The sequence below is a fragment of the Vigna unguiculata genome, chromosome 1 (assembly GCF_037176805.1).
Source record: "Vigna unguiculata cultivar grain cowpea cultivar isolate G323 ecotype 2 chromosome 1, ASM3717680v1, whole genome shotgun sequence".
Classification (NCBI taxonomy): Eukaryota; Viridiplantae; Streptophyta; class Magnoliopsida; order Fabales; family Fabaceae; genus Vigna; species Vigna unguiculata.
This window is the reverse complement of record NC_140792.1, coordinates 1,479,863-1,494,562: the sequence shown is the minus strand read 5'-3', so window position 1 is coordinate 1,494,562 and position 14,700 is coordinate 1,479,863. Positions and strand designations below refer to the sequence as shown.

The 14,700-nt window shown below is 34.0% G+C and overlaps 1 protein-coding gene across 8 annotated transcripts; it reads left to right on the top strand.

The window, feature by feature from the left end:
- The first annotated feature begins 655 nt into the window (after positions 1-655).
- LOC114175221 (ABC transporter C family member 12-like) lies at positions 656-14,651 on the top strand. 8 transcript variants are annotated; one of them, XM_028060005.2, is made up of 29 exons: positions 656-930; positions 1,131-1,231; positions 1,373-1,792; positions 2,016-2,194; positions 2,302-2,341; positions 2,498-2,654; positions 2,805-2,919; positions 3,011-3,091; positions 3,419-3,443; positions 3,920-3,976; positions 4,460-4,525; positions 5,007-5,081; positions 5,222-5,329; positions 5,451-5,585; positions 6,062-6,168; positions 6,256-6,349; positions 6,694-6,861; positions 6,951-7,091; positions 7,389-7,589; positions 7,690-7,788; positions 7,881-8,033; positions 8,354-8,739; positions 9,127-9,307; positions 9,496-9,819; positions 10,597-11,353; positions 11,814-11,935; positions 12,067-12,312; positions 13,372-13,789; positions 14,346-14,651. In XM_028060005.2, the coding sequence occupies exons 3-29, from the start codon at positions 1,445-1,447 to the stop codon at positions 14,423-14,425; spliced, it is 4,863 nt and encodes a 1,620-aa protein (XP_027915806.1). In that variant the 5' UTR covers positions 656-930; positions 1,131-1,231; positions 1,373-1,444; the 3' UTR covers positions 14,426-14,651. The 8 variants fall into 8 exon arrangements, with proteins under 8 accessions (XP_027915806.1, XP_027915787.1, XP_027915822.1 ...); XM_028059986.2 differs by having other exon boundaries at positions 1,131-1,278; XM_028060009.2 differs by having other exon boundaries at positions 677-884.
- The last annotated feature ends 49 nt before the right edge of the window (positions 14,652-14,700 follow it).

Sequence of the window (14,700 nt, the reverse complement as noted above, 5' to 3'; positions counted from 1 at the left end):
ATCCATAACACACTATTATCTTAAGGTTTTGGAAATAAAAGTGGTATCAAATATCTTATATGTATAAAATTAATGTCATATAATCATATAAAACTACAATCTCTCTATGATTATGACTATAACCCATATGACATATATAAACCTAACATTTGTTTCATTTTGAAGATTCTTTAAGACTTCTATAATCAAGTCTCATATTTTAAGAATTTCAATAATTTTTTTATTGATTAAGTTTTCAATATTTCTCTTGAAGTCAACAGTGGCCACGCACTCCCACTATCCATTGACGTCATTGAGGTGCTGGATTTGGTCCCACATTCGAACTCATTATTGAAGACATGACAATTTTTTTATCAATTTTCATAACTTGGGGGAAAATGTTCTAAAACTATATTGAAACCAGAGAATCTTTATTTTCATTTTAATTAACTAAGCTATGGGATTTAACCCGTAAGCCGTGACGTTAGCAAAGAATTTTCATTTGGAATAATGTTTGTCTCATTCAGATTTTGGTTCAACCTTTCAACGTGTTCTTCTGTCGTGTATCATAGGACTTGTGTTGAACCTATCTTCATCACTCGCAAAGTCTAAAACATTATGTTATCTATAAAGTATCAAATAATGTTTGTCATGCAACAATAATGTCAAATGATACACTCCATTTATACCCTCTCACACCACCCCACAATTGTGCTCTCTCACTTCTTTTCAACCTTCACTTTTCTTTTTGTAACTGTCATTTGCCATTGTACTTTTGCTACTATTTAGTCCTTAAGAATCCAAATATGAGTTGAGAGTCTGAGTAGAGAAAGTTGAGTAGTATATAAGAAAAACAACATCCTCAAATATTATGTCCTAAAGTTTTATGCTGGAAGTAGTGTCAGGTATATTATACAGACAACTCATACATCAGAAGTGGTCAATTATCTGGTATATCTAGTTTCCAATTATAAAATTCCAATATTTTAAGTTTTTTCCCTGTCACAGTTTCTCAAACTTATGCCAGAGAATAATCTTGCTAGTGATATTGTAAACTGGGTCACACTCACACACTAATCCTGTTCACAGTACTGTGAATTGAGTCAGAAACTAACCTCACTTGCGGTACTGATAAGTTTCCTTGGTTTCAGTTTAAGTACAAAAATTTAAGACGGGTCTTCATGCAGCTGTAACACTAACATAGTTAAGTGTAGCTTTGGCTCATGTTGGTTTTATCGTGTGAACCGAAAAGGTGGGAGTCACACTCACATTCCTTGTGTTTGAAGTTTTTCCTCTATGGTTAAGTACAGAGTGGTGTTTCTTCTCATTTATTTTGCACACCCCAGTTTGTTTTTATTGTTCTAATGTGATTATATTTTGGTTTGAGTTGCAGCTACTCTTTTTTTGTATTGAGAAAAGAGATCTTGGAGCATTATTGGTGAAATCTGTGGAAGGTTTGTGTTGGATGAGTGAGCAAAAGATGGGGTTTGAACCATTGAATTGGTACTGCAAGCCAGCAGAAAACAGCATTTGGGATAAAGCAGTGGATAGTGCTTTTGGACCCTATACACCTTGTGCAATCAACACTCTTGTTATCTCCATTTCCAATTTGGTTCTTATAGGCCTGTGCTTGTATAGGATATGGCTTATCACTTGCAATGCAAAGGTGCAGAGGTTTTGTTTGAGATCAAATTACTATAATTATCTTCTGGGAATGTTGGCTGCTTATTGTGCTGCTCAACCTTTGTTGAGATTGTTAACTGGAAATTCAGCTTTCAACCTCAGTGGTGAAACCAGCTTCGCTCCTTTTGAGGTGGGTGTATCATGCATAGTTGGTTGCATACTACACTCCAATGAGATTGATTCCTTTGCTTGAATTCACAGTGTCTTCCATCACTCAAAGTTGATATTTGATGATGCCTTCAGTTTAACTATTGATACCTGGGAGTTTGTTAGATGCCATACTGCAACAAAAAATTGTACAATTTGGTTGGAATATGCAATTTTAACCGCTTCATGCTTTTATGGTTTTGCAGATAGCGGCACTGCTTGTTGAAACACTTACTTGGAGCTCAATGATAACTCTCATTCTCTTGGAAACAAAGGTTTATATCAGAAAATTTAGATGGTTGGTGCGTTGTGGAGTTATGTATGTTTTGGTGGGAGATATTGTAGTGCTTAACCTTCTTCTATCAGTGAAAGATTACTGCAGCAGGTTAGCTTTCAATTTTAAGCCTAATACCTTGTCTTTTCACTTCTATGACAAAAAATTCTTGATAGTATATGTGGCAAGATACTTAAGCTTTGATTTCATTTTTTCAGATCTGCTCTGTTTCTGTACATTAGCAGTGTCATCTGCCAGGTAAATTCCTCATTTCCTCCATTAATGAAGATCAAAGAAAGCAATCTCTATAATACTTGTAACTTGATTTCATTTCTAGACTGCAACATTAGGAAGTGTGTTGGTTTATTAAAGCTGGCTACCATGTTGATATTCATTGCATAATTTCTGATGTAGGTGTTGTTTGGTGCCTTACTTTTTGTTTACATTCCTAATTTGGTTCCTTATTCTGGTCATTCAACAATGCAAACTGATGCACCCGACCATGGTGAATATGAACCTCTTTGTGGAGAAGATCAAGTTTGCCCTGAGAGGCAAGCCAATGTGTTCTCTAGTGAGTAGCATTAGTAACTTCTTAGCTTTACAATTTGTTTTACTGACCACAATTTGTAGTGTATTTTTTGGTTGTTTTCCATTTTATGCAATTAAGTAGTCTCTATCCTTGTGAATCTATGCACTAACATGTTTTCTGCATTCTGTGTAGGAATATCTTTTGGATGGATAACTCCACTCATGAAGCAAGGCTACAGAAAACCCGTAACTGAAAAGGATGTTTGGAAGCTAGACAAATGGGATGAAACAGAGACATTAACTGAGAAGTTTGTATTGTTTTCTCCATGCGTACTCTATGGTTCTATGAAATTCTCACATCCTGTATACACAATTTACACTACTTTATTGTTAATACAGGTTCCAAAACTGTTGGATGTTAGAATTTCAAAGCTCTAACCCATGTCTTTTAAGAGCATTGAACAGTAGCCTGGGGAAAAGGTGCTTATTGGCAGATTTTTTATGATACTTTTTTGTCTTTTCCAATTTTGATTCTCTGCGAGGTTCTTTTGTGCTACTTTACTGTTGTGTCTTCGAAATACACCTATAGATACTGACTTTTTATGTTTTAAATTAAATTAAAAAATATTTTAATATATCGATATTAGTGTATTTTTAATGTTCAATAGAGGATCCTATTCAAAAAACCAGCATAGAATCTAGACTCACTTTACCTAGTTGTTTAGTCTTTGTTTGGATTCTACTAGATGAACTTAGTAATATTATTTTCTCATATTTTAATGTGATTTGGTTTCGATGTCTGGTTAGGTTTTGGATGGGAGGCTTCTTTAAGGTGAACATTTTGATCCTCAGTTGATGTTTAACTTGATTGCTTCAAAGCTCAAATGCATCAATAAACATTTTCTCATTGCACATTGCGAGGCTTATCTGTCCTATAATTTAAACATAAATGATATAAATTTATTTGATAACAAAATAAAAATTAGCTAAACTTAAGTTAGTTAGCTTACCATCTTAAAGAATTATCAAAAGCTGAAGCAGCTTGGTGAAGGCCTGGAAATAGAACTCTGAAACAGTCTTTCACGCAATATGAGGATATTCAATGTACATGGCAACATCCTGTTTTTGCATTTTCTAGTAACCAGTAATCTTATTAGAGCATCTTGTACAATTGTTTTCTTTGTTGTATATACAATTAGATTCTGTGTAGAGTCTGCAAAAAATTGTACATGAAAAGGCATATAATAACATTATTGAGCTTATAGCATTGACACATTTGGAACTTGAAATTTTTAATGGTCTTTGCAGATTGGTAATGATCTTTCTCAGTTTGTGGGACCTATTTTGCTGAATCACCTCTTAGATGTAAGTTTATTTCTCCTTAAAGCCAAATTGGGTTGATGTAAAAGGAAAATAAAGAGCACAGAGAAGCACAATCATACAGTAATAAACCCATCAACACATGCATACACCGAATAGACATGATAAATAAAAGAATGGACACAGAAAAATTAAAATTTGTCAGTTCACATGCCTACTTGTTTTGAGATCATATCATCCTTTACTACATAGAAAAATCTTAAGCACTAAAACATGAAGATTGAGTTCGATTTCAAACATGGATTACATTGTCTTGCAAATTTCCTTGTTCAGAGATATTTCATTGCAAATAAATATTTACTCCAATCTTGACCATTCATATATAAATAAAAGCTCAAGCTTGTTATTATCACAATCTCATCTTTTTAAATGATAATTTCGCTGTTATGTTTCTCATTTCATTTCTATAAGTATGTTTTTGGCTTGTTCCAGCTACATTATCATATTTTACTCTTATCATGAATGCAGTCAATGCAAAGAGGAGATCCATCCTGGATTGGTTATATCTACGCCTTCTCTATATTTGTTGGAGTGGTATGGCTTTATAGCTTAAAGAGTTTTGGTCCAATTTAGAACATGTTTTAAGGGTTTTACAGTATATGAACAGCATGAGTACATACTTTTCAAAGATCTTGGCCAAAACAGAGAAGCTTCGTTTAGTATTTGCTCTATAGCCTGCCTCAGAAAAATTAAATGGTGTACTATTTATTCAGACCAAAGGGAAATTACCCTTATCTTCTCATGCTAGTTTGCATTTTCATATACAAATAATTCATCCAAAATGAATATTTCCAATATAGCTTTTTTCTGCAGCCATAATTTTTTCCATGGCAAAAACTAGGATTAGAATTTCCCTGATATCTTTGATGCACGAAGAATGTTGGAGGAATATATTTGTTTTACTCACAAGGAGAAGAATTTGTTTTTAATGTCATAACTATTTTATACTCTTGATAGCATTTATGAACATGAAGAAAAGAACAACTAACTGGTGGTTCAACTCAACTCTTTCCAGACAGCTGGTGTTCTTTGTGAAGCACAGTATTTTCAGAATGTTATGCGTGTCGGTTTTCGGCTTAGATCAACTTTGGTATGATGTCTCTTTCTCTTTAGAACTCAGATACCCTATTCATCCAATCTAGACAGACTTCAATAAACTGGTTTATTCAAATTTATTTATTATTTTATTTATCAAAACAGTTTATATGATGTGACCTTGTCTAATTATAGGTGGCTGCTATATTTAGAAAATCCTTAAGGCTAACTAATGATGGTCGAAAGAAGTGCTCATCTGGGAAGCTTATGAATATGATAACAACAGATGCCAATGCATTGCAGGTTCTTTTTTTGCTTAGACAGAATATTCAAGTCAACTTATACGCTGAACATTTTTTGTGATTATGATTTGGAATGTAAAATGCTGTATGGTATGAACCTTATTGTGTTTTGTAATTTGTAGCAAATATGTCAACAACTTCATGGACTATGGTCAGCACCATTCCGTATCACTGTAGCTATGGTTCTCCTCTACCAGCAACTAGGGGTTGCTTCACTTATTGGATCACTAATGTTAGTCCTTATTATCCCACTGCAGGCAAGTTTTGTCTCTTCTTTTGTAGCATGCAGACATGTGTAGTATTATGGTTGTTGGAGATTTCATGTAGACTAGAGATATGCCTGAATTATATAACTGAAGACAACTTTTACCTTACAAGTTGATTTTGTAGGATGAGTTTAAGTTTAAACCCACATTCTAAGATGCTTTCAATTAATTTTAATATACAAGAGTAAATGTTTGAGAGGTTTGAATTTACTATAAGTTGAAACTGGTATATTTGGCTTCTAGTTCATTTTCCAGATGATAACTATTCTCCTTGTGTTATAGGTTTTGACTCAATGAATAAATAAATAAAGTTATTGTTATATATATGTTTGAGAGACTTGAATTTAGTATAAGTTGAAACTGGTATATTTGGTATCTTGTTCGTCTTCCCAATGATAATTATTCTCTTTATTTTATAGGTTTTGGTCTAATGAATAAATTAATAAATTTGTTGCTTTTTCGAGCAGACATTTGTTATTAGCAAGATGCGAAAATTGACAAAGGAAGGACTGCAACAGACAGACAAAAGGGTTGGTCTGATGAATGAAATTCTTGCTGCCATGGATACTGTAAAGTATGAACACTTTAAAAAATCACCACTTACAACATTCAAGCTTAGTTTGTGTTTTAACAGTTTCTGTGATATGCTGATATGATTCAGATGTTATGCATGGGAAACAAGCTTTCAGTCTAGAATTCTAAGCATACGAGATGACGAACTATCATGGTTCCGCAAAGCCCAACTGCTATATGCTGTATGAGCCTTGACACAATTCTAGAATTTTACTTTCCCATATTTTGTATTGAGAGTGCAGTATTCATTTACAATAATTGAAGTAACTATAAACTTTAAGTAAAAGTAGCCCAAGATTCATGGTTTTCAGGGTCAGTAAGTACATTCAAACTTAATATACAATACCTTATGAGTATAAAATTGTTTTCAAGGAAAAGATCATCTAGTATGATTTAAGAAACTGGTTTCTAAGATAAATGACGCTTCATTGTTATGCTTCTAGTTCTCGATCTCCTGTGGATAATTAATAGTATTCATATTATCAATGATATAGCTTTCCTGATAACTGTTTGTCTTCTGTTGCAGCTTAATTCTTTTATACTAAACAGCATCCCTGTTCTTGTGACGGTGACCACATTTGGAATTTTCACTTTACTGGGTGGAGAATTGACACCTGCAAGAGCATTTACCTCACTATCTCTGTTTGCAGTTTTGCGCTTTCCTTTAAATATGCTACCAAACTTACTCAGTCAGGTTGGCATAGTCCCTTGTCAGATTCAGTTAACACTTGCTTTAGTTGGCTATGTGTCAAGACATTGCTTACTGATTTTCTTTTCTTACAGGTAGCAAATGCAAATGTCTCGTTACAGCGTTTGGAGGAACTGTTCTTAGCTGAGGAACGAGATTTAAAACAAAATCCACCTATTGAACCTGGTCTTCCAGCCATCTCTATTGAGAATGGATACTTTTCGTGGGATCCTAAGGTCAAATTTCCAACTCACCTTGAATTTCTAACAAGAGTATTGTGATGCCATATCATGTTACAAGAAGCTATGATTAGGTTTTCCTTCTACCTTACACCCTCTATAAATAAGCATAATCTCAGTCAACTGGAATAAGAATATTAATATATTCCTGCTAAGATTTAGATGTAACCATGATGTTGCTTTTGATGAATGTGGACCTACAGTTTTCTTTTTCTTCAAATACATGTTATAATTTTGGTATTAATTAGTAATGCACACTTGACTTTATACATGAAAATTGTATTCATTTCACAGGAGGAGAAACCAACATTATCAAATATCAATGTGGAAATACCAGTAGGCAGCTTAGTTGCAATCATTGGTGGTACTGGAGAAGGCAAAACGTCTCTTATTTCAGCAATGATTGGAGAGTTACCACCTTTAGCCGATGGAAATGCTACAATCAGAGGCACTGTTGCTTATGTGCCTCAGATTTCATGGATTTACAATGCCACAGTGAGTTGAAGCTTGCTCACGTTTCATTTCTCCTTGTTAAACACATTTTTCATAAATGTATTTCATCATTTACCATATTCTGATTGCTTTCTTTTCTCAGGTTCGTGAAAACATACTATTTGGATCAAAATTTGAGCATGAACGATATCGGAAGGTCATTGATATCACTGCTTTACAGCATGATCTCAACTTACTACCTGTAAGATGATTTATAAAATGTCATCTTCTTTATTACTTCTCTAAACTAATGGGAACTTTCATTTTTTAATCATCACGTTTATGTCCTTTCAGGGACTTGATTTTACAGAGATTGGAGAAAGAGGAGTCAATATTAGTGGTGGACAAAAGCAAAGAGTTTCCATAGCTAGGGCTGTATACTCAAATTCAGATGTATATATATTTGATGATCCATTGAGTGCTCTTGATGCTCATATTGCTCAAGAGGTATCATTCTTATTTCTTATCATCCTTTAGAACACACGTCCTTGTTATAATACAGGGTACATTGGTTCAAATTCAAAAATTAGTTCCATCTTAACAATTATTATCGTTGACATTGATTAAAATCCAACTGAATTTTACTATCAAGATACTAATATAAGGAATGCCTCATGTACATTATTAGATTATTAGATTAGCCTTTCTTTTCTATAGTATATATAAATATTTGAATTTTAGAAATCCCCTTTAATGGTTGACCATTTAAAAGTTTGTAAATGGCTATGATCATACCTCACATAGTCTGATTTGCAGTTGCATTTTAGGTTTTCAGGAACTGTATAAAGGAAGGACTGCGAGGAAAAACCAGAGTTCTTGTCACCAATCAGCTACATTTTCTCCCTCAGGTGGATAAAATCATTCTGGTTAGTGAAGGCATGATTAAGGAGCAGGGAACATTTGAGGAGTTATCAAAAAGTGGGCCTCTATTTCAGAGACTAATGGAAAATGCTGGGAAAATGGAACAACAAGCAGATAATAATGGAGATAGTGAAAGTCATGACAAGGATACAAATTTACCCTTGAATAATGAAGCAATTGTTGAATTACCAAGTGATGTAAGCTATGAGAAGAAAGGAAAATTACGAAAATCAGTACTTGTTAAGAAAGAGGAAAGGGAAACAGGCGTGGTTAGTTGGAAAGTTATAATGAGGTAAGATTGCCGTGAAAGCTCAGAAAAAGACGAATCTATTTCCTTTGAGCTATTGTTATTATCTATGAACAACATGATGTTGATAGTGAAATGATCAGGACTAAAAAATGTTAGGAAATCTGAGTTTAAGTCCTATATTGAATAAAAATAAGAAAGTTGAGCAACATATATGGAAAAAGACACCCATAAATCCATTACCCTTTAAGATTTTGGGTTGGAAATGATTTTAGTCAATCCCTTATGTGCTTTTTCTATCCATTAAAATGACAAAATGTTGATTTTTGTCTTTTCTTTTCCTTTTAGCCTCACTGGAACTTCTTTGCTGCTTGAATGAAATTAGATGCTCTAGTTTGATTATGACCTGTGATTATACATCCAAATTTACAGGTACAAATCAGCACTGGGAGGACTGTGGGTAGTTTCCATACTCTTTGGATGTTACACATTAACAGAAGTTCTTCGAATTTCAAGTAGCACATGGTTAAGCGTGTGGACATCTCAAGATTCCACTGCAGATAATAATCCGGCATATTTTCTTTTGATCTATGCACTTTTCTCTTTTGGACAGGTGATTATTCAATGAGTCTCTTTTTTTCTGCTTGGTACTCAGCATATTTCACCTTACTCTTAAGGAATTTGCATTATTCAAGAAAATATTCATCATTCAACAAGCTATCTGACTTACCATATTGTAGCTTTCTGCTCATTTTTCAGTTTTAAGGAAAATGAAATGAACATTTCTTTTGCTGCATTCAGGTATCTGTGGCACTTGCCAACTCTTATTGGTTGATCGTTTCAAGTCTTCGTGCTGCCAAAAGATTGCACAATGCAATGCTGGATAAGATCCTCCGAGCTCCTATGGTATTCTTCCAAACTAATCCGGTTGGTCGGATAATTAATAGGTTTGCAAAAGATACGGGAGATATAGATACCAATGTTTTTAACTTGATGAACACGTTTCTGGGGCAAGTTTGGCAACTGCTTTCCACATTTGTTCTTATAGGCACTGTGAGCACCATTTCCCTGTGGGCCATAATGCCACTTCTGATCTTCTTTTATGCAGCTTATATATATTATCAGGTATGATCCATATCTTTTCCATAGTTCTAGACCTGTCTCATTGGAATGATTTACATGCCAAGTTAGTTTTATCTACTTTTGCAATTTGGATAACTTGAAATAAAGATGTTTCTTTTTTCTTGCTAGAGAGATAGATGAATAAAAACTAATAACTAAACAATGGAAAAGTACAAACACTACATGGGCATTATATATTTTTCAGAGAAATTTACATTGAAATTTAGGATTTTGTTTTGTCCAAAATCTAGGCTAGGGGCACTGCCATTGATTGGCTGATCAGGATAATCTAAAAACCCATTTGGTTAAAAGTTTAAGAACTATGTTGCAGTAGATACTACAAGGAAAATCTTTCACATATCTGGAGATTGAAGTCCTTCTACATCCACTGGAAACATTTTTCATGATCTATAGTTTACAGTCTCCAAACTTCATAACTGAATCACAGCAACATTATCTCAGCTAGATTCCTGGTCATAACGAAAGCCTGATTCAGGACCGTCCTGCTTCTTATTATTCTCATTCTGCAATATTGTTATTCTGATTTAAAGTTTCTTAAAGTTACTAATTTCTAAATGAATGAAAATTTATCAACATGGAGTGGAATAACAAGTTAGTGTAAAGAAAAGTACAAGTTACTAACAAAATGGTGTGCAAGTGAAGGTGGGACAAAAACACCCTTCTGGAAATTAAGACCAGTAGATTTTGTTATTTTGAATTGACACAATGTGGTCTTACTTTGAGTTATTGGTATTTTTCTACTAACATCTTGCCTGACAGAGCACGGCTCGAGAGGTAAAGCGCATGGATTCCATTACAAGATCTCCTGTTTATGCACATTTTGGTGAATCATTGAATGGTTTGTCAAGCATCCGTGCTTATAAAGCATATGACAGAATGGCACACATCAATGGAAAATTCATGGATAACAACATCAGATTCACTCTTGTGAACATAAGTTCAAACCGTTGGCTCACCATAAGGCTAGAAGCATTAGGAGGCCTCATGATTTGGCTGATAGCAACATCTGCAGTCATGCAGAATGCAAGAGCTTCAAACCAGGCTTTGTTTGCATCTACAATGGGTTTACTTCTCAGTTATACTTTAAACATAACAAATCTCTTAAGTGGTGTCCTTAGGCAAGCAAGTAGAGCTGAAAATAGTTTCAATGCTGTTGAGCGTGTTGACACATATATAAATTTGGAAACTGAGGCTGCAGGTGTAATTGAGACCAACCGTCCCCCACCCGGATGGCCAACCTCAGGATCAATTGAGTTTGAGGATGTTGTTCTGAGATACCGGCCTGAACTTCCTCCGGTGCTGCATGGATTGTCCTTCACGGTACCTCCAACTGAGAAGATAGGAGTAGTTGGAAGAACTGGTGCAGGAAAATCTAGCATGCTTAATGCATTATTTCGGATTGTGGAACTGACAAAAGGAAGAATCATCATTGATGGTTGTGATATTTCCACATTTGGACTAGCAGATCTACGAAAAGTTCTTACTATCATACCACAGTCTCCAGTTCTTTTCTCTGGTATGTCCATGAACATATAATTCTTGTTCTATCTCAGATATTGATAATCAAACATGAGTTTGATCTTATGATTGAAATCCATATGAAGGTATTACTATGCCAAGATGTCATGAGTGTTATACACTATCATCCAATCATGAATTAACATATTACTGGAGCAAAAAGACATTACAAGTGGTTCTGATAATCAAATTATCACAATAATGTGGCAATAAATGACTGGATGATATTGTAAAAAACTGCAAATAGAACAACATAAGCTTTGTTATTGATACCTTTATTTCTTTTCATAACCATGAAATAAGCCTGAAGATCAGGAATTGTTTGTTTTGAGAATATAGGGATTAAGACATTATTATTAATATTGTATAATTTTAAATTTTCATTTACTGGTGAATAAAAATTGATTGTTAGCTTCAGTGAAACTTCTCCTTCTAAGATTGTTGTTCCTTTCTCTAAGGGACTGTTCGTTTCAATCTTGATCCATTTAATGAGCACAATGATGCTGACCTTTGGGAGGCTTTAGAAAGGGCACATCTGAAGGACGTAATAAGAAGAAATCCATTTGGTCTTGATGCTCAGGTAGGTACCCAGATTGTTGTGGCATAATCTTCTCAATACCTTTATTTGATTGGTTTTTTCCTAGAGAGATTTTTTGAATTATCAACTACAAATATGAAATATGACAATGTAATCTTTTGCACTGAATGAAGGTTTCAGAGGGAGGAGACAATTTCAGTGTTGGACAGAGGCAACTGCTGAGTCTAGGTAGAGCATTGCTTCGAAGATCGAAGGTTCTTGTCCTGGATGAAGCTACTGCTGCTGTAGATGTTAGAACTGATGCCCTTATACAGAAAACTATCAGACAGGAGTTTCAGTCATGTACAATGCTCATCATTGCACATAGACTAAATACAATCATTGACTGCAATCGGATTCTGCTGCTTGATTCTGGCCGGGTAAGTCCATAGAATTACACACAGAACTAACATGGTTCAATTGAAATGTTAATGAACTTCAATCTACGTCTAATGCAACATTCACTGTAATTAGAGATTACTGAGAGACTACTGAGACTATCCACCACATATGCTAGATGTTGCATATCATCCACTGGATGGTCTCATACAGTAGACAGTCTAAGAACCTTTAACAAGATTTTGCTGAACCAATCTTCACATGTATGAATTGGATTAACTATATTTTTCCTCTCTATACCTGAATGTTGTCCTCAATGGCTACTGTTATAACAATGAGATTGGCATGGAGTTCTGATGAATTATAAGAACCAAATTGGAAATGATTGCATGGCGTAGGACTAGGGACCAAAATATACTACATTTAATCACTACACATGGCACCTATCTTCAATTTGGTGTCTATAGTCCTATACTTCACTGTATTACAAGTTACAGCCCCACCTTATAATGGACAGATCAAATTTCATACTAGAGACACTATACTAAAGTGAAAACTTTTTACTATTAGAACCAACTTGCAAATGAGTCTCTGAATTAAGAAATAAAGCTTACATATATAGGAAATGTATTTGAACTCAAGTGGGAAGACCTATTTTGTGAAAGTGAAAGGAATAAATATTGATCATTAGATCTTATCATGAATGGTTAAAATTAGAAAACCTAAGGCATGTCAGTTTTTCAAAGTCTTAGTCATCCATGTATGGTTGTACCACTCATATGTCATATTATGATAGGAGGAATTTTGTTTTTCCATTCTGATATTGTGTTCTGCATTTTGTTTTGTTGTATTGCCAGCTAGACATTTTGTTATCGTATTTTGTCACTACTGCAGTAATTCATCTACTACATAAACCTTGAATTGTAATGAACAAAGAGAAGAGAATTATCAGCTTCTTTGTTCATTTTGGAGGAATCCTTGACCTTGAATCCAAGGAATTTACTGTACTCATATCATATTTGCTCCTATCAGATTTGGGGGATTCTTTTTTCACATTCTTTAAGTCAATAAGATTATTCATCTTCCTCGATTCTTTCCAGGTTCTTGAATACAGTTCACCAGAGGAACTCCTACAAAATGAAGGAACTGCTTTCTACAAGATGGTTCAAAGTACTGGTGAAGCAAATGCTGAGTATCTATGTAGCCTAGTATTTGGAAGAACAGAGAACAATAATGAATATAACAAGGAGTTGGAAAACCATATGAGACAACTAGCTTCTACTCACTGGACTGCTGCTACCCAGTTTGCCATAGCTGCTACTCTTTCTTCATTACACCATCTGCTTCCAAAACCAAGTAGTGAAGACAATGAAGATATCCTTCATAAAACAAAGGATGCAGTTACAATACTTCAAGAGGTTCTGGTGGGAAAGCATGATGAAGCCATAGAAGAGACACTGCATAGATACCATATTCCTAAAGATAGATGGTGGTCTACTCTCTACAAAGTTATTGAAGGTAAATATTAGAATGATAAGATCAAATATGCATGATATGCCATTTCTCTTGCCAATTTTTAGTTGGGATCAATAGCTTATTAGTCTTGATTAGAATGATAAACTTCTTGCTAAGTTAAAATCAACTTATTCACTTTTACTTTTGTACAACCTTTCCATTTACTCTCACAAATCTCTCTCTGCATCAGTTAATTTTAACAAGTTTAAGAAGTTTGATTCGTTTTTGGTTTTTATTTTCTTCTCTTCTAAGTACTTAGTAAAAAGTTTGTACAAACAAGATCCTACTATTTAACAAAGAGATAATTGTTTTTTCACACACAAGTAAAAGTATTTGTTAGTACCACAATTTTTCCTTCAAACCAATACAAAATGATGTTGTAACCATAAAATACAATAACTGAAGTAATAGTAAGTAAAAAGTTTAACAGTAATGTGTCTGCAACTAATAGTCCTTTTACTATATTTTGAGATTATAGTTGAGTTTACTTGTTGATTTAATATAAATCACTGTTTTTCCCACAAAAATTGCTGATTCTATTTTCAATTTTTTTCACCAGGTCTTGCTATCTTGAAGAGGTTGCCTAAAGACAACATTCATCAAATACAACTTGATTTTGATGAAAGATCTTTTAATTAACTTCTTGAGAAGACTCTTTAGAATTGTTTTCCCTCTGTCACCAATTTCCTCTTTGTATTTTTTTAATATTTTCACTTTTTGTCTTTTTTTAATCCATAGAAATTGAAAAGTTAAAGGACTTTATATCAATCCACAATAGCTCAATTGAGCAAGAGTACTTTGTCATTTTCTCTTATGTTCATAGGTTTACCAAGTTATCCACATTCAATATAAATGATATTGTTTAGTTTTTGTGTTTTTAAGTTTGTGTTTAGAGATTAAAACATACTAAAAAA